Raw genomic sequence first — 25813 nt, 5'->3', positions numbered from 1 at the left:
CTTTTCCACACTCAGAACTTGACGATGATGTTTCATCCATGGCTTCATGGACCATGATATTCACACATCTGGTGATGAATTCTCTAATTTCCTTCTAAATTTCTCAAATACCACTGGCAGATATTTCTCCCTGGTCTTACCTGTTCACACTAGCAGGGCACACACTAGCACACTCAACAACACTTTCCAGATCTTTGGGGGGCTTTTTTGTGGGCTTTGCTGTAATTGTTCCCTGTCTATTTAAGGCATGATTTTTTCATCAAAGAGGATTTCTCTGGACAATTCACTGGATTAACTTTCATAGCCAACCAGACTTATGTCTCACCTCAGCCATGTTCACCAGGTCTGTGACCAGATCATTACTAATGATGAAAAATTAACTAACCCCAGTGTTGGTTTGGTCCCACTCTACCACTGCTTTCTACCGCTGTTTTCAGCGATTCATACCCGCTGGTATATGGAAGTTCAAGATGCTGTTGACTGCGGCAAAGGCGCAGAAATTCAGCGAGAAGGACAACATCAAAGATAAGAGATGTTATAGTGACTGGGTTTCTTTTTGCCATGTGTATTATTTTTCGACGGCAAATCACCCACTGATGTGCATAGCCAAACAATTTTTCATGTGATCTGTTCAGCACAAATGGCATTTTGCAAACTCCACACACTTTGTTGGTTGCCCTCACTAATGACTTTTTTTTCTGACAGCCCTTTAAAAGGGCAACTAATCACAAATTTAGAAACTTGGTGACCCCCGCGTGCCCAGATTCAGTCCAGTAGTGCCCCATACTGTCGCCCCTGGCCACGTGTGAGGATCAAATTCTGTTAGGCAATTACCAGTTTTCCACTAGTTTTAAACTTTTAATTACAGTATGTGACACAGTTCGTTTTTTAGCTATATTTGTGAACACTGCCTGATTTATGAAGATGAAGCCCTCTGTTTCCTCTGCAAGTTATGTGTAATGCTATCTGATGTTATTTATAACTTTTTCCACCTTTACTTTTCACAGATAGTGTTCACTCAAAAATATTACACTTTTATCTGAGCGTTACAGCAATGCTTATTTTGCATAGTTCTAATTTAATTTATGAACCTTTACTCTTATATTTTCCTCAGTTTGGAATGTGTGGTAATGCTCAGTTTAGCACTGATGCCCTCCCTTCACACTGGACTCACTCTAGTTTATATAGAGTATGTGTGTATGTGTGTATGATTATACTCTTATTTGATCATACTGTTATTTAGTTGTACCTTTATCTGATTATACTCTTATCTGATCATACTGCTATTTGGTTGTACCTTTGTCTGATTATACTCTTATCTGATCCTATTGCTATTTGGTTGTACCTTTGTCTGATTATACTCTTATCTGATCACACTGTTATTTGGTTGTACCTTTATCTGATTGTTCTCTTATCTGACTTCCATCTATGAGCAGTTGCATTGACGATGCTTTTTGAACACTGTAATGTGTAAATTCTGCTGTGCCTCCTCTGGATCCTTTGTACTGGATTAAAGCTTTTCATTTAAGAGTGTTCTTCAATCATTTAATTCACTTTTCTGTTTAGAATTCCCATAGAAGGTGAAAATCCCCAGCAGGCTAAATCTGCTCTGTGAAGATCTGCCACTTTGATTTCTTTGGTAAAAATGGTTATATATGTTCTGTTAGTCATTATTGATCTGTCAGCATGTTCCAGACTTTAATCCCACAACAAAAGGAACTCTGGAGATGTGGGCAAGTCACGTCTTTACGTAGAAAGTAAAAGATTCCTACCATATCTAAAATGTTGTCTCAGTTTCCAAATCTTGGACTTGACAGCCAGTTGCTACTTGACCTTGCTGCTAGTGATGTCATGGTTGTACAAATAGTGTCTCAATGGATTATAGTCTCACTTTGTTACATATAAGAATATGGTCAATAAGACCTGCTTAGAACATGTTTGTCACTGATACCAGCTTAAAAACCCCAAATCATATAAAATAATTCTTATGCATCATATTGTAATGACATGGATCACTACAACTACATCACATGAACCAAGGGTTCATTTCTGGCTGGAGTTTTTCAGCCTGTGGAGAGTTTCTTGAAGCAAAAAACAATGACAGTTAATAAACAAGTTACAGAGGACAAACATGTGAGTGATTTTAATGAGCATTTCCCAAAAGCCTTTACAGACTGCAATTTTGTTTTGCAATTTTATAATTATAATTGCATTGCTTGTGCAGTCAGCACTCATGTTTTGTTGGGAAAAAAGCATTCAAACTCTCAGTCATCAAATCAGAGTAGCATTTGTGTTCTCTCTCAGTATGAATATGTTACAAATACGAAAAATAAATTATGACAGCATATTTTACAAATTCAATCACTTGGAAAAGTGTAAATAGGCTAAAAAATAGACAATTGTTCCAACTTAAACAAGTCACAAAAAATATAAATAAACAGTCCTCTGAATTCCTCTCCCTAATCAAATCCAAGTTCTTCTCCTAGGCCCTCTCACCCAAGCCAGAGGACACCCCTCACCCAGGCCAGAGGACACCTCTCACCCAGGCCACAGGACCCCTCTCATCCAGGCCAGAGGACACCCCTCACTCAGGCCAGAGGACACCCCTCTCTCAGGCCACAGGACCCCTCTCACTCAGGCCACAGGACCCCTCTCACCCAGGCCAGAGGACACCCCTCTCTCAGGCCAGAGGACCCCTCTCACTCAGGCCAGAGGACACCTTTCACCCACGCCAGAGAGACACCTCCTGAGATACAGGCACGGCTAAAACATTACACTCAGGATACAGGGTACAGTCAGGATACAAGATACAGGATACAGTCGGGATACACTCAGGGTTCAGGATACGGTCGGGATACCGGATACACTCAGGATACAAGATATATACAGGATACAGTCAGGATACAGGATACTTTTAGGACACAAGATATATACAGGATACAGTCAGGAACTCGTGGCTGCTTACAAAGAGAAGGGATGTCCTTGGTTAATGAGGGAATGACATCAGCTCTAAAGAGAGAAACTCTGTCCGCAGGAAGGCTATAAAGACCACATAGAAATGCACCACTAGGACTTAACTGTAGATAAAACCCCAAACTGAACATTATGGCCAGACATTAGGCAGTTATAGACAGACAGTTTAAAAGACCATCCATATCAGCGCCAATATGATTGCCCTCTGAAGTTTTGGTGACTAACACCAAACACCATATTACCCTAGTGCATATTGACATACACGTAAATAAAGATGAAGATGCAGTTTAACTTGTTTTGCATTGTCATTTGCTCCCCTGAAGTAACACAATTTAAATGATCCAGCAGTACTTAGATATCCTAAGCTCATTGTCCCCATGCAGACATTTCAGTCAAGACACAAGCCTTCAGTTTTAAATGACTTGTATTGTGGTTTTGTTCTACCCAGACAAGGAAATGGACCACCAGCCTGCGGTGTGGAATAGTGTGATATTCCATCTCTGTTGAAAATAATAAGAAAAGTTTTAGTTTATCCATGAATTGCCAAAGTGTTATTTGAGATTTAGATTCACTCTGGAACCATTCTTGTTTTGTAAGTATTTTGATTGAAATGGTTCTTTAAAAAACCTTTTCATAAAGTGTTATGATTTCTCACTATTAGAAAGGTGGACATATAACATCCCATGATGACAGCTTAAGTGTAAGATTTTGCTGATGCTAGATTCTACTCAGCACACTTGGTAGGTACCTGGTACCTAACCAGCCGTGATCACAATTGTCCTTCTAATATGGTGTTTATGATATTTTTCAAAAGTGTACTTTCTTAGACTGAAAATGCTTTTAGTGGTGACATGGGTTGGATTGGGAGTGAAATTTGTTGCAAAAGCTTCCTCCATCTTTAAAGAATCCTGAATTGGATTTTGTTTCCAGAACCCCATGCACTGCTCAAAGTAAATGGTTCCTGACCTCAGGAAACTTGCTGAAGGTTTAACTTTAAAGTGAAGAGGGCACAGACTTTATGCTGACAGGCTCTGCCCAATGCTAACCTTTTAACAGCCATCTTCTGTGTATAAACAGCTGAAATGAGAAATTCTTCAAACATTCCACCCCATATGAACACAGCACTTATATCACTCCTTAAACCTAATAAAGACCCAACTTTCTGCTCAAGCTACCGCCTGTTATCTCTCCCTAACACAGACATTCTCCATTAAAGACCTACCAATCTTGTCCCAATAAATCAAAACACAATAATTGTTATAAGATCATCACCATTTCAACAACTCTGGAAGGTTGGCGGAAAACCAGTAAGATCACCAACTACCCACTTAACTTAAGAATGCACTTAATAATAAAATACAAATATCCAACAATAATTTGCAACAACCGCAATTAATAGAAAAGATAGCATCCATCTCGACATCTAAGAAACCATTATCTAAACTGTACAAACTCATGTCATCACCAAAAGAAAAAAAAACACTACCCATCCCAATTACAGACTGGGAAAAAGATTTAACAATAAAGACTGATCTCAATTTCTGGAAACAAATATGTAGCAACATCTTCTCCATGACGCACAACTCTCGACTACAGCTAATCCAGTATAAGGTCATGCACAGAACACACATCACCAACCGCAGAATGCACCTCATGGACTTCACCAATACAGATATCAGCCCACAATGCACCCTCAACACATTGTTATCATCACTCTTTCTGCCAATGCACACCAACCCCAAATTTCTGGCAAACTGTATTAGTTGAACTCTCCAAATTTCTGGGTCACATCATTCCATTGTCCTCATCCCTTTGCCTTCTAAGAGATCTCACACCCATCAGTCATATTCACAAATATCACAGAATCATACTTATCACCTTAACCGTAGCCAAAAAACAATTCTCCTTAACTGTAAATACAGGCACAAACTCTCAATGTCACAATGGCTTAATCTGTTAATAGACTATCTCTCAATGGAACAAACCACAGCTAAAATCAATAAATGAACCAAAGAATTCAGTGATACCTGGGAACCCATCCCTGTAGCTCTCAACTTTCCAACAAAGTTATTGTTGATGACTGAATATTATTATTATTATTATTATTATTATTATTGTTGTTGTTGTTGTTGTTGTTGTTGAACTGTAATATAGTAGTCCTGAGGTAGGATCGATGTGATGTTTTGCTATATGTTGTATGTGTCTTGTATGTTTGTATGTATCTATTGTGTTGTATGTTGGTATGTATCTATAAGTAAAATTATACATTAAAAAACAGCTTAAGTCTGACTTTTATCAGATTCACGAATATGTAGGGTTAACTGATTGTACCAGGACTCAGAACTTTCTTAAGTTTCTGCTTTTGCTTTCATCTGAGCCTGTGGAAAAGCAGCTCCAAATTCATGCCCAGACAGTCTAATACTGTTGGGTGAAGAATACTCAGGGCACTTCCACGAGCCACCTCATACTGTCTGCTGTCTCCTCTGCAACGTTTCACAAAGAACAATAAGAAAATAATGAGATGCCTTTGTCAACGTGAGCCACCAATTCCTTACACAACTGACAGATTTTTTTCAGACAAGAAGAATAAGCTCTGATGAGTCCTCTGCTGGCCTCATTTCAAAAAGACTTTTCTAGAAGTGGAACAGAGTGGCTGCATTATTCAAAATATCAGGAAGACAAGCAACGGCAAATCAAAACTCCGAGACCTCATTTTCCTGTTGCCTACGGAGAAAATAACTAAGCATTAACTCTCTGTGGCACTGTATATTAAAATGCAAAAAAAAAAAACTTTGATTTGATTTAATTTGATAGTTTTACACTTATGAAGAATGCAGTCTGTTACAGAAGGGTGCTCAGTAGGTGCTGAACACCATCACTCTGGGTTTGCACACTGAATTTTGAGCAAATGCTGTCTCTGTCCACTTGCCTGCTCATCTGTTCTGGATTTTAAAAAACTCTTTTTGTTTAAATCTTTGTCACAATTTACAAAACACACTGACGCAGGTGATCCCATTCCTGTCACTTACTCTGAAACCACAGCGACCTCACAGAAAACCCCACCAAAACTCAGTGAGTCAGTGAGTCTACAGGGCTGGTGGAACCGCAGGCAGCAGGTCATTAATCTTATATATATATATGATATATATATGATGAGATAGATGTTGAGGAGTGTGTTGTCGAGGCAGGTGTTAATGAGGTGTGTGTTGTTGTTAAGGTTGTTAAGGTGTGTGTTATTGTTAAGGTTGTTAAGACGTGTGTTATTGTTAAGGTTGTTAAGATGTGTGTTATTGTTAAGGTTGTTAAGATGTGTGTTATTTAGGAAGTATGTCTTGATGAGGTAAGTGTTTTGAGGTATGTGTTGTTGATGAATTGAGGCAAATGATCAGTCACATCAAAACTGTGTAAAAATCTTGACAGCATTTAAATCTAAACCAGGCACTGAACTGAGACGGCAGTGAGGCTCTGGTCTCTTGATTACATGAGAGGAAAGTGAGTCTTTTAGCTTTTCAATCGACTGACACTTATCTTTTAATCACGTCTGCGCCAGACGGTGAAGAAATGTCACACAGGTCATAACACGTTCTCTGTCGAACTGACACCCATGACAAACACATCTTATTATCTCTGCTGCTGTTCCCGCTCCATTTGAATGAAAAATTAGTTGTGTTTAGCACAAACTAATAAGAGTAATAGTGATAGTAATAACAGTCCTTTGCGAAACCGTGGTTCAGCACATACAGTGCTATCCTGCTGAATGAAGAACGTAGGACATCTGCAGTGTGAAGAGGACAAAGAGTTCCCCTGAACTCTAGTAATTAGCTAGCTATTGTGTCATGTTATCCACCTTGGCCCTCAGACAGGTACTGAATCCTGGTTTACCTGTTGATCTCGATGACTTACGAAGGAATGGCCACCATTTTCAGGAGGATATGGGAGTATACTCAAAACTGAGCTGGCAAGACTTCTATTCAATCAATGAATGCCACAGTCAGACAGAAGGCAAACTTCTAATCTTACTGACAGTAAAGACTCCAGAGTTCCCAATATACTCTTTTGAATACTGCATGGGAAACTTCCATCACACCCCACCACCCAGCCCACTCTCTGTTCAGGTGGAAGAACTCTGGATATAATCTGAGAGACCGCAGGCCAGAGAGCATCACCACTCACAAGGCACGCTTCCACAACGGCTTCTTTCTACCCACTGTCAGGCCGATTGCGGATTGCTAAAGGACATTAAGGCTGGAAGGAAACATCACATTCCCCCAGCTCAATCACGCCATGGACACTTAACGGCTCACACACTCACACCTTACAGACACTTAACACCTCACACATTCACACACCTTGCAGACACTTAACACCTCACAACACTCACACACCTTACAGACTGTTTTATTGTTTTGGGGTTTTTTTATTCAACTACCCCACCCCCTCTCACTCTCTGGGTCTTTGTCATACACAGTCACCCTAGTCCACTGTTCTGTGCAATAATACAATGTGCAATAATTCATTGTGCAGTAATTCACAGCATGTATTTGTTATTTTTATATAGTGGGCACTTTTTTGTATATAGTGTTTATTTTATGCTGCTCCTTTAATTGTTTTATTTGCCTTCTTTTGTTCTATAAAGCTGACTCTTAGAGATACGCACAAGAATTCCAATGTACCTGCACTGCCCTGTACCTGCACTGCCCTGCACCTGCACTGCCCTGCACCTGTACTGCCCTGCACCTGTACTGCCCTGTACCTGCACTGCCCTGTACCTGTACTGCCCTGCACCTGTACTGCCCTGTACCTGCACTGCCCTGCACCTGCACTGCCCTGCACCTGTACTGCCCTGTACCTGCACTGCCCTGTACCTGTACTGCCCTGTACCTGCACTACCCTGTACCTGCACTGCCCTGTACCTGCACTGCCCTGCACCTGCACTACCCTGTACCTGCACTACCCTGTACCTGCACTGCCCTGCACCTGTACTGCCCTGCACCTGTACTGCCCTGTACCTGCACTACCCTGCACCTGTACTGCCCTGCACCTGCACTGCCCTGTACCTGCACTGCCCTGTACCTGCACTGCCCTGTACCTGTACTGCCCTGCACCTGCACTACCCTGTACCTGCACTGCCCTGTACCTGTACTGCCCTGTACCTGCACTGTCCTGTACCTGCACTGCCCTGTACCTGCACTGTCCTGTACCTGCACTGTCCTGTACCTGCACTGCCCTGTACCTGTACTGCCCTGCACCTGCACTGCCCTGTACCTGCACTGCCCTGTACCTGCACTGCCCTGCACCTGTACTGTCCTGTACCTGCACTGTCCTGTACCTGTACTGCCCTGTACCTGCACTGTCCTGTACCTGCACTGCCCTGTACCTGTACTGCCCTGCACCTGCACTGCCCTGTACCTGTACTGCCCTGTACCTGCACTGCCCTGTACCTGCACTGCCCTGTACCTGCACTACCCTGTACCTGTACTGCCCTGTACCTGCACTACCCTGTACCTGCACTGCCCTGCACCTGTACTGCCCTGTACCTGCACTGCCCTGTACCTGCACTACCCTGTACCTGCACTACCCTGTACCTGCACTACCCTGCACCTGCACTGCCCTGCACCTGCACTACCCTGTACCTGCACTACCCTGCACCTGTACTGTCCTGCACCTGTACTGCCCTGTACCTGCACTACCCTGTACCTGCACTGCCCTGTACCTGTACTGCCCTGTACCTGCACTACCCTGTACCTGTACTGCCCTGTACTTGTACTGCCTCATACCTGTGCAAATGGCAGTAAAATCTCTTGAATTTTGAATTATCTTGGCTGTAAAATGCAGAGAGTTCAGTAGCCAGGGCCTATCATAACCTAGCTCTTTTTTAAATATTTACCAGGGAAAACACGGTACATCATTGGAGATAAAAGTCTGATTAGATGAGTCAAAATCTTTGCTCCATTTGCCTTGTCTAGAAGTTTGGGTTCTTTTAAATTTCACTTTTTTAGTTTTGGCAGACATCAAAAGCATGCAGATTAGAAGCATTCTAATGAATTAAATGAGCACAAACGGGTACGAGACTGTATAAGCCATGGCCCAGATACTGTAGTTTATGGAAGTGGGGTAGAGCTGCTGTGGTTCAGGAAAGCAGACCTCTGCTTTACACAAAGGTTAAGACAAACACAGCCCATGGCTCCTGTGACATGATACAAAAATACACAGTCATGCGCTTAAGCTTCACAGGTCAAAGAGGGAAGGAAAGGAAACTCATCTCTACAGTCTTTAACACGTGTAATGCCTAAATAACACAGTTATTCCACCCTGTCCCCGTGTCAACCATGTCCCTGTCTCCACCCTGTCCCCGTGTCCACCCTGTCCCTGTGTCCACCCTGTCCCCATGTCCACCCTGTCCCCGTGTCCACCCTGTCCCCATGTCCACCCTGTCCCTGTGTCCACCCTGTCCCCGTGTCCACCCTGTCCCTGTGTCCACCCTGTCCCCATGTCCACCCTGTCCCTGTGTCCACCCTGTCCCCGTGTCCACCCTGTCCCTGTGTCCACCCTGTCCCCGTGTCCACCCTGTCCCTGGTTCCTTATCTCACACTGTACTGACAGAGTAAATGCTACCCCCCATGATCCACCCAATAAAGTAGCGATCTGATCCTCCAGTCAGGATTTTAATAAAAGATGCACAGGCTGAAAGAGAGAGACTGAATTTTAATCTTTTCCACCTTTGTCTTTAGAAGCCCTCTTACCTATGAAATGAATGTGAATATCCAACAGTCAGCTGTTAAATGTATCAGTTGTCAGGAAGTACAACAGCGCTGGACACAAGTGCGGAGAACTGAAGTATTTTAATGAGAAATGAAACAAACAAAAGAAGCTCAACACAAACAGGGTTAACAGGAGGCTAACAGAAAGAGTACGAACAGGTTAACAGATAGACTAGGAACTTTGGCACACGAAACACAAGACAGCTCAGTAGACACGGGGAAAGTGTTGACTTCACACTGACTGATCCGACGGAGGGGTTTAAATAGTGAGATGTATAATCGAACTAAAGTGAGGGCAGGTGTGCAGGAGGAGAGTGATCAGGCCGGTGATTAGTAGACCGGCGACGCTGAGCGTGGAATGGCTGAAACTGGCGAGGGAGGAGGCGAGGTTGTTACATCAGTCTATGAGTTACAACTTTAGCCAAAGCACAGAACTGAAACAATAATACAGAATTACACCTCACCCACGATTCTGCAGTAATCCATATTAGCACATGGAGGTGTCCAGTTTCAGTTAGAACAGAACACAAATCAACTAATTAAGTTCTGATGAAACTGCAGAGTAATAATGATCACCAACAGCAACAGTATTTCTAGTGATGTGAAAATAAATTGTGCCTCTACATGTTTGTTTCAATTAAGTTGTAAATACCAGCATCTAAAATACTGAGCATTATCTGTCTTGAAACATGAATGCAAGATTATCTAGATGACTAAGATTTAATTAAATGATTGTGTGTAGTTATTTGAGCTACAGAATGACCAAGCACCATCTGGGGGTTGTTGCTCTAACAGTGTGTGTCCTGCCTGTCCCATACAGATTTCATTCAGAATAACAGTCTGTGTGTCGTCTCCATTATCTCAGGTGTCAGGTGACACTGCCACACTGGAATGACATCATTACCTGTTTGTTTTCCTGCTGATTAATCTGCACAGTTATATGACTGATGTCCATGTCACACTGACACCAAACTCAGCAATGGACTTAGTGAGCCTCACATCCCGCATTTCCAAACGGATCTGTTTCCACTGTCAGAGCCACAGTCTCCAGGCCCGTCAAAAGTCCACTGGGGTGGAAAGCCTGCAGGAGCCAAGGTCTGTGGCCGACGACAGTCCTGGAAAACTGGTGGAATCTCCAGGGAGTCGAGGTGCAAAGGCTGATCTACAGCCACTGTGAAGGCACAGAGGTTATCAGAGGGCTTTGAGAGGCACTTCTTCCACCTCGTGTACACTAAAAGCATCGCCTCAGCTGTGGAACACATTACCAGATGTGAAGAAGAAAACAAGGCCATGGATTTCTGTGAGAGTGGGTCTTGATGGCAGTAGATGAAACCGTTCTAACTCCTTAATAAGACAAAATAAAAGAAAAAAGACAAAAAGAGAGGGTTGCCAAAGCTCCTGTCCAACGACAGTGTCCGAAAACTCTGATCCCACAAACGTGGTCTCTACTGTATTCAAATGTGTACAGTCGAAACAAAAGTCCATGATCAAAAGTGAGTCATTTATGAATTCAAAAAAAAAAACATTTTCTTTTAAATGGCACAGGTACTGGGCATTTTATGCAAACACTAGAAAACGTGTAATGCTCAGTTGAGCAGACTTTAAATGATCTTGTTATCCTACGGGAAAATCTTACTGTTCAGCCACCCAGCATTACTCTCACATCTCCATTTCTGCCCTTCTGACCTATTAACACACTGCTAATTTAACCAGCTCAGAGTCTAATGATCAGTTACACCCGTTCCCTGTTCATTATCGCATTAAGCCTCCTGTGCAAATACTCCTGGTTTTCCATCAGTCACTTGTGGAGTCTCACATGAGGGTACCAAGCCATGTATTCCTTGTTACCCCACTTTGTTCCTGTTTACCTCCTTGTCTCTTTTACTGCTCCTGTTAGCTCTTGTGTTCTGGTGTTCTGACCATAGCCTTTTAATTGATTCTAATTTCTGGTCTTGCTCCCAGTAGACTATGTCATGCACCGATTCTCTCCACCCTGCCTCTCTGAATATGTGAGAGCTACAGGGATGTGTTCACTCTGTCCAGTGCTGTCCACAATGAAAATGAACAGGAGAGTCAGTCACACCACTAACAGAATAATGCAGATGGTTCCTCAGCCGTCAACACGGGCGATTTCCCTTTTCATTGTTCCGTCTCTCACACAACCTCACACACGCATTCACCATCTCAGAACTACCAATGCATCCTTTCTCTACATTGTTCCAACACATGTTGGAGGAAAGCAGACAAATCTGGTCTTCCAGTGCTAAAGGCATTTTTTACGCGGCACCACTGAACAGGATGAAAAGAGTCAGTTATCTGTTCTCCAGGCCCCTGCTATGGAGCAGGGTGGTTAAACATGGCTAATGACAAATCTTCAGGATGATACCATAAGTAAGACAAGGATATCCATCTTAAAGACATAGATTCATGATCAACCAAAGAAAACTCTCCTGCCTACACTACATACACACACACACACAAATGTGATAGATAGACAGACAGTCAAGTTGATATAGTGTGGGCTTCTGGTGACCTAAGAAGTTTTAACTGAATTTGTTCTTCAGCTGATGTTACATGATTTCATGATGCAACTCGCATGCAATTTGGGCTCTTTGCTACTGAGTTTGCCTAGATTGAATTGTGTGACCTACAATTTCTTTGCAACCTGGACACTGTTTAGATGCAAATGGTTGAGAGCAGTTTCACTTCATGGTAATTTTCTGTGACATCATGAGCTGCAGGTGTTGGAATATTGAGGAAGTTGTGAATTTCTGAATTCTTCCAGTGTACATCAATGAGCAATTTGTCATTATAAAATTATCATTAATGTGTCCTGAAAATATTAGGGATATTATAAAGCTTTTGATAACAATCAATCCATTATTAAAGGAAGCTGCTCACCAATTTTTGTTATTCAAGTTTTAAAGCTGTAGGAGTTGTGTATTTTTACAATCGTGATGGAAGAAGAAGGAAAAGATGAAGAAGTAGAGGAAGAAATGTTTTAAAGAACAGTTTGATATTTAAAACAATACAAATTAGAGAGAAAATGTGCATAGTTTCCAATCTTGTGTGTGCCAGTGGCAGTTTCAGCAACTTGGGCACTGTTTAATTGCTACCATGACAATATTGTAAGGACTGTGTATATAAGTAACTGTGAAAGGTGACAGAACAATGGACTCATACATCCAACTCCTCACTGGTAGTTACATTGAATTTGTTGTGTAAAGGTGAATTGCATTTAACTGGTTTCAACCAAGTTGTGACTGTGTTGCCTTTAAACCACAGTGGTGTGCCACATAATTAAAATCAGGCCTGATTGAGCTACGATTCCGAAAAAACAACCCTGCACGGCAGTGGCATCGCTTAACAAACGCATGCGACAGCCTGACAGGTTCCTGAGCAGGGGACATGAATTAATTACTTGTAAATTGCTCTCTGAATCGTAACTGAGGTAAGAGTCCAAACAAAAGGCAGGACAAAGTCTCTCTCCCTCTTTCTCTCTGTGTGTGTGTGCGAGAGAGAGAGAGAGAGAGAGACAGAGAGAGAGAGAGAGATGCCAAGCGTGCCATAAACTTCCTCTTATCGCCGAAAATGATTGTTTCCAGCGTAGTCAAATTCTGGGATTGTTCACTATCAAGTGTACGTTTACACGGAATTACATGTACTTATATCGAGAATTATTATCTCTCAGTTATACCACTTCCATGTCCGGATCTCGACTCGTTTAGATTTTCTGTTATAGGAGGACATTTTCGGCTCGAGCTCGTCCGAAGGTACCATAAGAGCTCTATGACCACACAATGCCGCCACTACAATGTCGCCTGTCCCCACTAGATACAGTGTCGCATCCTGCAGATACCTTATCGGACATCGAAGGAAGCAACATGTCTTTTTCTGACATGAGCTAAAATAACATAGATCCAGACAGCATATGACACGTAAAATGACGTGAACCAAATGGAAAAGCAATTCCAAACTGATCCTTGAGACAAAATTGAACTTATTGTAAAAGGTATGAAGCCACTTACACAAAAACTGCAAACAGAAGAACTCGTATTCCAATCTCCAACGACAGCTCGCGTATATTTTTTCTTCGGTCCGGGGGAGACATATTCATGCTTTTAATGGGATCCAAACGCCGTCTAAGCACCAGTAAGAGCACAGAAAGGGAGAAAGTCGTTCTTATTCCACTTAGTGAAAGAGCGAAAGAACAGGTTCACGACTCTCGAGACAATTCGGTGCCGCCCGGTCATGGGTTTACCATGCTTCACTTGAAGATGGTTTTTCCTCTCTTAGCGTTATTTCTGCAGCGACTACAGAGTCAGACACATTGCTTTACCCTTCTAAATGTGAGACGTCAAACCATTTCACAGTGTGTCTTAGTTCCGTTGGCCCTATCCATCAATAAACTCGTCTCGCAGGGACACTGAGACGAGAGAGCATGCATCTGAAGACGCTGAGAAAAGACGATAGACGTAGCCGACTGGAGACAAATATAAGCACACCGAGTGGTGCGAGTGACAAAGTGAGAAAGTGAGTATGGAGTTTGAAAGAAACGCTCTCTCTCTCTCTCTCTCTCTCGCCTTACACACACACAAACATAAATATACAATCATTCATTTGGGTGGGGGGGTGGGGGTGTTATTATTATTTGATATGATATATATACTATTGTTCTTTTTGTAATATTTATTTGCATGCGTTTCATTTCCATTTATTTTCATTTTTAATATTCCATCATTATGTGTGATGATGAGTGGTGACTGAAAAAGACTCTGGACAGACAGCAGAAATAAACCACCAAGGCTCCTCAACACTGTTTTTTGTCCTGCCGAGCTGACAAATGATCTGATCTTTCGATTTATTTAAACCTGATTAATTTACACCTGATTAATTTAAACCTGACTTATTAACTTTATCACATTGGGCCACATTTCATACACACATGAGGCTCAGGTCTTGCCAACAAACAATCATTCATGAGCCATATTTTCAGCCTTGATTCAGTGAAGTACTGTGAAGCAGGGAAAGAGTAGCTGGGAAAATGATCTGGAGCATTTATATGGTTGTGTAATATTTAGTTGTTGTTGTTGTTGTTGTTAACCAACACGTATTTGACGTATTTGTCACCACAGTGTGGATAGATTAATGGAGAAAATTCTGACATGGATTGAGTTGAAAGTACTGATGAGAAGGCCAGAGATTGAAATGCTTAAGGAAAAGCTTGTTTTATATTGCAATGAAATGGTCCAAGTCCAATATTTTGAATGTTATTATTGCATCATTGTACAGGCTTTCTTCTCAGATGCAGTCTGTGTCTGTAGTGGAGAGTGTTACAGTGGCTGTTTGTGTCTGTAGTGGAGAGGGTTACAGTGGTTGTTTGTGTCTGTAGTGGAGAGTGTTACAGTGAGTGTGTCTGTAGTGGAGAGGGTTACAGTGGCTGTTTGTGTCTGTAGTGGAGAGTGTTACAGTGGCTGTGTCTGTAGTGGAGAGTGTTACAGTGAGTGTTTGTGTCTGTAGTGGAGAGGGTTACAGTGAGTGTTTGTGTCTGTAGTGGAGAGTGTTACAGTGAGTGTGTCTGTAGTGGAGAGTGTTACAGGGGCTGTTTGTGTCTGTAGTGGAGAGTGTTACAGTGAGTGTGTCTGTAGTGGAGAGTGTTACAGGGGCTGTTTGTGTCTGTAGTGGAGAGGGTTACAGTGAGTGTTTGTGTCTGTAGTGGAGAGTGTTACAGTGAGTGTTTGTGTCTGTAGTGGAGAGTGTTACATTGGCTGTGTCTGTAGTGGAGAGTGTTACAGTGGCTGTTTGTGTCTGTAGTGGAGAGTGTTACAGTGAGTGTTTGTGTCTGTAGTGGAGAGTGTTACAGTGGCTGTGTCTGTAGTGGAGAGTGTTACAGTGGCTGTTTGTGTCTGTAGTGGAGAGTGTTACAGTGAGTGTTTGTGTCTGTAGTGGAGAGTGTTATAGTGAGTGTGTCTGTAGTGGAGAGTGTTACAGTGAGTGTGTCTGTAGTGGAGAGTGTTACAGTGAGTGTTTGTGTCTGTAGTGGAGAGTGTTACAGTGGCTGTGTCTGTAGTGGAGAGTGTTACAGTGGCTGTTTGTGTCTGTAGTGGAGAGTGTTACAGTGAGTGTGTCTGTAGTGGAGAGTGTTACAGTGAGTGTTTGTGTCTGTAGTGGAGAGTGTTACAGTGGCTGTGTCTGTAGTGGAGAGTGTTACAGTGGCTGTTTGTGTCTGTAGTGGAGAGTGTTACAGTGAGTGTGTCTGTAGTGGAGAGGGTTACAGTGAGTGTTTGTGTCTGTAGTGGAGAGTGTTACAGTGAGTGTTTGTGTCTGTAGTGGAGAGTGTTACAGTGAGTGTTTGTGTCTGTAGTGGAGAGTGTTACAGTGGTTGTTTGTGTCTGTAGTGGAGAGGGTTACAGTGAGTGTTTGTGTCTGTAGTGGAGAGGGTTACAGTGGCTGTTTGTGTCTGTAGTGGAGAGGGTTACAGTGAGTGTGTCTGTAGTGGAGAGGGTTACAGTGGTTGTTTGTGTCTGTAGTGGAGAGGGTTACAGTGGCTGTGTCTGTAGTGGAGAGGGTTACAGTGAGTGTTTGTGTCTGTAGTGGAGAGTGTTACAGTGAGTGTGTCTGTAGTGGAGAGTGTTACAGTGGTTGTTTGTGTCTGTAGTGGAGAGGGTTACAGTGAGTGTTTGTGTCTGTAGTGGAGAGTGTTACAGTGAGTGTTTGTGTCTGTAGTGGAGAGTGTTACAGTGGCTGTGTCTGTAGTGGAGAGTGTTACAGTGGCTGTTTGTGTCTGTAGTGGAGAGTGTTACAGTGAGTGTGTCTGTAGTGGAGAGGGTTACAGTGAGTGTTTGTGTCTGTAGTGGAGAGTGTTACAGTGAGTGTTTGTGTCTGTAGTGGAGAGTGTTACAGTGAGTGTTTGTGTCTGTAGTGGAGAGTGTTACAGTGGTTGTTTGTGTCTGTAGTGGAGAGGGTTACAGTGAGTGTTTGTGTCTGTAGTGGAGAGGGTTACAGTGGCTGTTTGTGTCTGTAGTGGAGAGGGTTACAGTGAGTGTGTCTGTAGTGGAGAGGGTTACAGTGGTTGTTTGTGTCTGTAGTGGAGAGGGTTACAGTGGCTGTGTCTGTAGTGGAGAGGGTTACAGTGAGTGTTTGTGTCTGTAGTGGAGAGTGTTACAGTGAGTGTGTCTGTAGTGGAGAGTGTTACAGTGGTTGTTTGTGTCTGTAGTGGAGAGGGTTACAGTGAGTGTTTGTGTCTGTAGTGGAGAGTGTTACAGTGGCTGTGTCTGTGGTGGAGAGTGTTACAGTGGTTGTTTGTGTCTGTAGTGGAGAGGGTTACAGTGAGTGTTTGTGTCTGTAGTGGAGAGTGTTACAGTGAGTGTTTGTGTCTGTAGTGGAGAGGGTTACAGTGGCTGTGTCTGTAGTGGAGAGGGTTACAGTGAGTGTTTGTGTCTGTAGTGGAGAGTGTTACAGTGAGTGTTTGTGTCTGTAGTGGAGAGTGTTACAGTGGCTGTTTGTGTCTGTAGTGGAGAGTGTTACAGTGAGTGTGTCTGTAGTGGAGAGTGTTACAGTGAGTGTTTGTGTCTGTAGTGGAGAGTGTTACAGTGAGTGTGTCTGTAGTGGAGAGTGTTACAGTGGCTGTATGTGTCTGTAGTGGAGAGTGTTACAGTGAGTGTGTCTGTAGTGGAGAGGGTTACAGTGTTTGTGTCTGTAGTGGAGAGTGTTACAGTGGCTTTTTGTGTCTGTAGTGGAGAGGGTTACAGTGAGTGTTTGTGTCTGTAGTGGAGAGGGTTACAGTGGTTGTTTGTGTCTGTAGTGGAGAAGGTTACAGTGAGTGTTTGTGTCTGTAGTGGAGAGTGTTACAGTGAGTGTGTCTGTAGTGGAGAGGGTTACAGTGAGTGTTTGTGTCTGTAGTGGAGAGTGTTACAGTGGTTGTTTGTGTCTGTAGTGGAGAGGGTTACAGTGAGTGTTTGTGTCTGTAGTGGAGAGTGTTACAGTGGTTGTTTGTGTCTGTAGTGGAGAGGGTTACAGTGAGTGTTTGTGTCTGTAGTGGAGAGTGTTACAGTGAGTGTGTCTGTAGTGGAGAGGGTTACAGTGAGTGTTTGTGTCTGTAGTGGAGAGTGTTACAGTGAGTGTGTCTGTAGTGGAGAGGGTTACAGTGAGTGTTTGTGTCTGTAGTGGAGAGTGTTACAGTGAGTGTTTGTGTCTGTAGTGGAGAGGGTTACAGTGGCTGTTTGTGTCTGTAGTGGAGAGGGTTACAGTGAGTGTGTCTGTAGTGGAGAGGGTTACAGTGAGTGTTTGTGTCTGTAGTGGAGAGTGTTACAGTGAGTGTTTGTGTCTGTAGTGGAGAGTGTTACAGTGAGTGTTTGTGTCTGTAGTGGAGAGTGTTACAGTGGTTGTTTGTGTCTGTAGTGGAGAGTGCTACAGTGAGTGTGTCTGTAGTGGAGAGTGTTACAGTGAGTGTTTGTGTCTGTAGTGGAGAGTGTTACAGTGAGTGTGTCTGTAGTGGAGAGGGTTACAGTGAGTGTTTGTGTCTGTAGTGGAGAGTGTTACAGTGAGTGTTTGTGTCTGTAGTGGAGAGTGTTACAGTGAGTGTGTCTGTAGTGGAGAGGGTTACAGTGAGTGTTTGTGTCTGTAGTGGAGAGTGTTACAGTGAGTGTGTCTGTAGTGGAGAGGGTTACAGTGAGTGTTTGTGTCTGTAGTGGAGAGTGTTACAGTGAGTGTGTCTGTAGTGGAGAGGGTTACAGTGAGTGTGTCTGTAGTGGAGAGTGTTACAGTGAGTGTTTGTGTCTGTAGTGGAGAGTGTTACAGTGAGTGTTTGTGTCTGTAGTGGAGAGTGTTACAGTGGTTGTTTGTGTCTGTAGTGGAGAGTGCTACAGTGAGTGTGTCTGTAGTGGAGAGTGTTACAGTGAGTGTTTGTGTCTGTAGTGGAGAGTGTTACAGTGAGTGTGTCTGTAGTGGAGAGGGTTACAGTGAGTGTTTGTGTCTGTAGTGGAGAGTGTTACAGTGAGTGTTTGTGTCTGTAGTGGAGAGGGTTACAGTGGCTGTTTGTGTCTGTAGTGGAGAGTGTTACAGTGAGTGTGTCTGTAGTGGAGAGGGTTACAGTGTTTGTGTCTGTAGTGGAGAGTGTTACAGTGGCTGTATGTGTCTGTAGTGGAGAGGGTTACAGTGGTTGTTTGTGTCTGTAGTGGAGAGGGTTACAGTGGCTGTATGTGTCTGTAGTGGAGAGGGTTATAGTGGTTGTTTGTGTCTGTAGTGGAGAGTGTTACAGTGAGTGTGTCTGTAGTGGAGAGGGTTACAGTGAGTGTTTGTGTCTGTAGTGGAGAGTGTTACAGTGGTTGTTTGTGTCTGTAGTGGAGAGGGTTACAGTGAGTGTTTGTGTCTGTAGTGGAGAGTGTTACAGTGAGTGTGTCTGTAGTGGAGAGTGTTACAGTGAGTGTTTGTGTCTGTAGTGGAGAGTGTTACAGTGAGTGTGTCTGTAGTGGAGAGGGTTACAGTGGCTGTATGTGTCTGTAGTGGAGAGTGTTACAGTGAGTGTGTCTGTAGTGGAGAGTGTTACAGTGAGTGTTTGTGTCTGTAGTGGAGAGTGTTACAGTGTTTGTGTCTGTAGTGGAGAGGGTTACAGTGGCTGTATGTGTCTGTAGTGGAGAGTGTTACAGTGAGTGTTTGTGTCTGTAGTGGAGAGGGTTATAGTGAGTGTTTGTGTCTGTAGTGGAGAGTGTTACAGTGAGTGTTTGTGTCTGTAGTGGAGAGTGTTACAGTGAGTGTTTGTGTCTGTAGTGGAGAGGGTTACAGTGAGTGTTTGTGTCTGTAGTGGAGAGTGTTACAGTGAGTGTGTCTGTAGTGGAGAGGGTTACAGTGAGTGTTTGTGTCTGTAGTGGAGAGTGTTACAGTCATAGAGCAGCTGGATTGTGCTAATCCTCCAGGCAGAAAACAGCTGTGGCACCCACCTCACTAGAGCACATGAATATTTTATGCAACTCTAAAACTGCAAGCCTGCTGTCTACCTGCTTCTGCCAAGAAAGAAGAGGCAGAGGAAACGGACAAAAAAAAGTTCTTTGGGGAATTAGCACGCAGTGTGTGAGAGATGAGGGGAAAATGGTCTCCCTTGTGTTGATGAATAATTCCGTTTGTGTATGTAGCTTTCATTACTGTGTGGTGTTTGAATTACCGTGTTGCACAAGAGGAAACAAGGCCAACCACATGCATTTAGGTGTACACACATCAAAAAAGCACCTCGTTCTTAACTGAGGTTTATTTCCAGGGTTGCAGAGAGAATAAGTGCAGACTAAACGCTGTGTGTTAGTGTTGTCAGTGCCCATGTTCTGTTCTTTTTCCTCTGTCCCGCTCCATCCTTTCTCCTGTCTTGTATTCACCAGATCACAAATGAGGACAAAACAGTGAAAACACATCAAGTCAAAGAAAAATATATCTATACTTTAAAGGTTTCAAATAGCATCGCTTGACACTTTTTCTTTTCCTCAGGCAGAGGAAGGAACCATCAGCTGTGTTTGATCCTTCCCGTCCAGATGCGGCTTTAGACGTGTTCATAACCTCTGCAAAACCATTGGTTAACAGAATAGTGTTTTAACAGGACCCTGAGCAAAAACCTGATACAACGGTTTCATTGGATCTTTTTCATCAGTTAATGATTAAGTAAATCCAGGCTATGAATGTTTAGAAATGTAAACTGATCCCTCTCTCTCTTAAAGCTCATCTTTATGTTTATGGGTAGGTCTTGGAACTGTCTAACTGTCTCTCCCCTTGACAGGCTGTTGTGGAGTGAGCTTTATAGGAGCTCTGTGTAGTCAGGATATTTCTGTGCATTGCATATGTTATGACAGAGTTGACTGAGTTAATGTTGATTGGGACAGGAGACAACTGCTTATTCATGTTTATATTAGATTTAACTGAAAGGGTATTTGAGTTCATGGCAGTTTTTATGTTGCTTTTGTGTTTGCATTTAATTTTGCTTTATGCTTTAAGTTTCATTCATTTATTCCAAGCTGCTTATCCTAATTAGGGTCGCAGAGTCCTGGAGCCTATCCCAGCGCTCATTGGGCAGAAGGCAGGGGAAACACCCTGGGCAGGGCATCAGTCCATAGCAGGGTAAACACACAGACAAACCCATTCATACGTAGGGGCAATTTAGCATCTCCAATTTGCCTGACTTACATGGCTTTAGACTGTGGGAGGAAACCGAAGCCGGGAACCAAAGCTCCTGGCAGAAACCCACGCAGACACAGGAGGAAACATGCAAACTCCATACAGAAAGGACCCTGGCCGACCGGCCGGGATTTGAACCCAGGACTCTCTTGCAGTGAAGCAACAGTGCTAAGCACTGGGTCACTACGCTGCCCACTTTAAATTTCCAGAGAATAATAAAACCCAAATCCCATACACAACATTCTCATGCTTCTTTTGTTTGAGCCCTGCTAAATGTTGGCAACTTATGCAAATGAAAAGGAAATCAGTGTATTTATAGCCACACTCCTAGTTTAGTCCAAACAGCAATGCAGGACTCAAAAACATGACAGACAAAACAAAAAGGTGAAAAAAACATGCTCAGAAAAGCAGAAATATGCTACTCCTCACACTTTTTCATTCTTGTACAATTGCTCCTGTTGTTGTTGTTGTCGTTTGTTTGTTATTATCTGAAAGGTTAACCAAAGAAGGGTTTCGTGCTGCTAGAGATCATTATAAAGAAGGATTTCGTGCTGCTAGAGATCATTATAAAGAAGGATTTAGGGAAGGAAACAGAGAGGGAAATCCGAGTTGCATCTCGGGGTCATCAGGTCTTCAAGTCTCTAGATCTACCGTTAGACACCACCGCAATGCTTAGAGGATAAATGGAGGTTTGCCAGAAAATTTGAGAGCACAGATAAAATTATTTAATGAGTCTTCAGGTTTTACATCCGGCACCAAGGTCAGATGAAATGGGGCTCTCTAGGCCAGACACACCAGCAGTGGTTTCAGTACCAGACAGCAAGAGAAGGAGAGAAGTCCGCATGCAGGACTGAATCTCATGCCTGGCAGATATTGAGACTGTTTTATTGGGTCTAGTCCTGAAGCCCCTGAGAAGGCCAAGTTCTAGGACATTTTAGCCAAAAGCCTCGTCACCAAGAGACTGTAACTTGGCCACTAGTGGATCTTTAATTAGGACAATGACTCCAAGAACATTAAGTCTTTCATGGTTAATTAACCACAAAACCAATATTCTGTAATGACTCAGTCTCTGGGCTTGAAATGCAAGGAAAACCTGAGGTTGGGGGCAGTTCGTGTGTTTTAAATGAGTCAGCACACAGGCATGGGAAGAACACTGCTTATGAGGTATTAGTAATTCGACTGATGCTCTGATTGTAAGTCGCTTTGGCTAAAAGCGTCTACAAATACCAAATTGTAAATTGTAAATTGTAACACACACGCAGTGACTTAATGTGCTTTAGGAGGTACATTCAGCATCTCGATCATGGTCTAAACTGATGTAAAATTCGATTTAGGCATAGCTGTTTGTCTCTCCTCTTTAACTGCTTTAACCAACACACAAAACCACTGCCATGAGATTAATACTCACTCTCCCACTGCCTCTCCAAAGAGCTGCATTCATTAACCCCCACAGAGAGCTCCACACAGAATGTGTTTCAAATGCGTGTTCACTGGAGCACTGGAACAGTGAGGCTGTAATGAATGGCTCTGCAGTGCTGTGGAGGAGTAAACAAACGCTCAGGCCTGTGAGAGTGGTGCATGTGAAGACAGATGTTTGTAAAATTATAAACAATACCTTGAGCCATCTGTTGGATAAGGACGCAGTTCTAAAGAGCTTCTTTCTTCTGTCTTTATTAGTCTTCTCCAGTGTCTGTGTCTTCAAACAGATTTTACACAAAAAAGCCTGGGTGAAATCTCTGGTCTTTATGACAAGGTTTTGGGTTCCATGGGGTTATACATGAAATCTCTCAGTGTAATGGTAGAGATTATGCCTGATACATATGCAAATACATTATTAATTACACCTTTACTATTTTGTATCAGATAATCAAACTGAGGAATAAAATACTGTTTCTAACTTCTAATAAAAATAGTGACATCAGTAAGTCTGATATTCAAATCTGTGAAACGTTCTTCATTGTTAGGCAGCCGTGGCCTAATGCGGGCTTGAGACTGGAGGGTTCCTGGTTCAGTCCCTGGGACCAGCAGGAAAAATGTGGGCGGGGCAGCGGGTGAACAGCGCTTTCCCCTCCCTCAACATTCACGGCTGTAGTGCCCTTGGGCAAGGTACTTAACCCCCCCTAGGCGCTATGGTAGTGTGGATGCCCACAGCTCCGGGTGTGTGCTCACTGCCTCCTAGTGTGTGTGCGTGTGCGTGTGTGTGTGTGTGTGCGTGCGTGTGTGTGTGTGTGTGCACACTCATTTGCTCACTGCTCATAGTGTGTGTGTATGTGTGTGTGTGTGCAGTTACAGGAAACAGTGAAACACAATGAAACAGTTAAACACAGTGAAACAATGAAACAGTTAAACACAGTGAAACACAGTGAAACAGTGAATCAGTGGAAAGAAATGATAAGGACTGAGGTGACAAAAGAAAAAGTAATGGACAAAGGCAGTGTGTGTGTGTGTGTGTGTGAGCGAGAGAGAGAGAGAGAGAGAGAGAGTATACACCTTTGGGGTATTATCTATAAAACCAATCATATGTGCATTTGTGTTTTTTAAATTAGACGCAGCATAATAATTATGGTACAGTGCTAGGCTGGTGTGTTACTGATTTGTTGATTTAATAGCTGTACCTGGAGATTTCATAAACTTTTAAGATTACATAAATTTTGTCTTCTGTATCTAAGGTATGTTTCTTTATGTCCTGTTGTCTGTGGCAGAACACACATCTCATGCTTTTAGTGTTATTTGCATGTGGCTGTTCCGTAGTTTCTCTTGCCATTTTTGGATGAGCTGAGTGTTGCCCCCTAGAGTATGTTAAAATGTTTTTGGCCTTTAGTCCTGCACTTTTTTCATTAAAAATAAAAACAACACTGACTGGTCTGAGGCGTCAGTTACACCCCCTGTCTTGGCCTCTGTTCTCCCGCATGCTGCGGCTAGCCAAGTGTCCAAAACTCTGGTCCAGAGTCTCAAGTGTCCAAGTCTCTCGTCCCGTGTCCAGTCCTGATGTATTTTACTGCTCTGCAAGAGGCAGCTAGCTGTCAACAATTCCATGTCAGCTATTTGCTAAAAACAAACAAACAAGCGAACAAACAAACATTCAAAATGAAAGCCAAAACATACAGGGTGAGAGAGGACAGAAAGGAGAAGATGGACTGTCCCTCATTGCCTCCCTCTGCCTTTCCAGAGTTCTGATCATAAACATTTGTCCCCGGTTTGTTGGGCCATTTAAGATTCCTTCAGTGATTTAATAGGATGATGTATAAGACTCATTTGCCACCTGAATACTGTGTGTCTCCCTCTCTTCATGCTTCGCTTGGCCCGGCGGTTCCTGGGGGGGCACTGTCACGCCTCGCTCTTCTGCACCCCTGACAGCACTACCCTGCTTCACCTCTCTAGAATTCTGATCACCTGTTCATCACCATTCCCACCAGATGCTGGAAGTCGACTTGAACTTTCCACCTTTGCAGAGTCTAGTTTCACTGAGCCCTCTGTGTGTTGGTGTCAATCATTAGTTACCTTAGCATCTACTGTTAACCAATGCTTTGCTAAAGGATGTCTCACGTGGGTTTGTACTCAGTGTGTGTTTTGTACTCAGTGTTCATTTTCTGACGTAACTGCCTTGTGCACTTACCTCCATACTTCCCTGTGTCTCTGGATTGCTTTGTGTGACATGGATCAACCATGAGGGACCCAGTGCTTCTGATGGTAAAGGGTCCATTTTTTTAATCAGATACATTTCAGACTTGACATTTCAGTTTTCTCTGTTAATGAAGCAGTACAGGTGGTAAGCACAATGTGCTGAGACAAGAATGCTGAAAACCTCAGTAAAGGTCAGTTTTGACATGTTTTACTCTGACTTTCCTTGGACAGCTCAGCCTGGTGCAATGCTGCTTTGGCCGCATCCTCCACATCCTCTCGCTCCCCATTCAGATGAACGTGCACTGCTTTTGCAACAACAACAAAAGACCTGCACAGGTTTTTTGTTGATATAGTTTTTGCTGATATGCATCAGATTTTTATTTAATATTAGCCATCACTGTTGGAAGTAAATATAATAACAATGTTCTTAATTTTGTTTTAAATGTGAAACTGTGTTACAGCAATGGGAATCAGCCCCAGTACTTAATTGCCAACCAACTGTGTGTTCATAACATGACCTATGACGACCTGAGAGAATTAGCCCATAGAATATCACAGAGTAACCTCACAAAGCACTGCATCGTTAACAATAAATATAACGATTTCCATCACAGAGAATGTCCACACCAAAATTGGAGCCTGGCGCTTCTTACATCCTGATGTAGCTGCAGCCTCTCAAACGTTAGCAAGAAGCGGCAAAGCCTGTCCTGTTAGCGATATTGGGATAGGGAGGCGCGGCTTGTGGTAGAGAACGAGATCTGTTAACCGTTTGTGTACCAGATACATTGACTAGACACTGACGGACAACAATGGTTATATTTTAATACTTATATCAAAATTATTGGTAGGGACAATTCAGTAGTCGCCGAATTTTGGTAGGGACATGTCCCTACCGTCTCTACCAAATTCGACGCCCTTGCTAAGGATGATCTTAACATAACGAGATGATCCAAGCACAGACCTTAACCAAACCCATACATCCCCTCAGTGCAGACATAGCTGGCTGGTGGAATAATAGTAATTTCTTAGGTGTATAGCTATCAGGCCTGTAGTTTTCAGGTGTATAGTCCATAAATGTATAGTCCATAAATGTATAGTCCATAAATGTATAGTGCATAAATGTATAGTGCATAAATGTACAGTCCATAAATGTACAGTCCATAAATGTATAGTGCATAAATGTACAGTCCATAAATGTACAGTCCATAAATGTATAGTCCATAAATGTATAGTCTATAAATGTACAGTCCATAAATGTACAGTCCATAAATGTGTAGTCCATAAATGTGTAGACCATAAAT

At 42.9% G+C, this 25813-nt stretch overlaps 1 protein-coding gene across 1 annotated transcript in view; it reads right to left on the bottom strand.

Moving 5' to 3' along the window:
- plpp4 (phospholipid phosphatase 4) overlaps positions 1–13851 on the bottom strand; it is a 55317-nt gene extending 41466 nt beyond the window's left edge. The window contains exon 1 of the mRNA XM_030772478.1: positions 13763–13851. Coding sequence (XP_030628338.1) covers positions 13763–13851 — 89 coding nt within the window. The remainder of the gene's footprint in view (positions 1–13762) is intronic.
- Between the last annotated feature and the right edge of the window lie 11962 nt (positions 13852–25813).

This window comes from Chanos chanos, chromosome 4, assembly GCF_902362185.1.
Source record: "Chanos chanos chromosome 4, fChaCha1.1, whole genome shotgun sequence".
Classification (NCBI taxonomy): domain Eukaryota; kingdom Metazoa; phylum Chordata; class Actinopteri; order Gonorynchiformes; family Chanidae; genus Chanos; species Chanos chanos.
The sequence above is the reverse complement of the archived record's forward strand: the minus strand, read 5'-3'. Positions and strand labels throughout refer to the sequence as shown.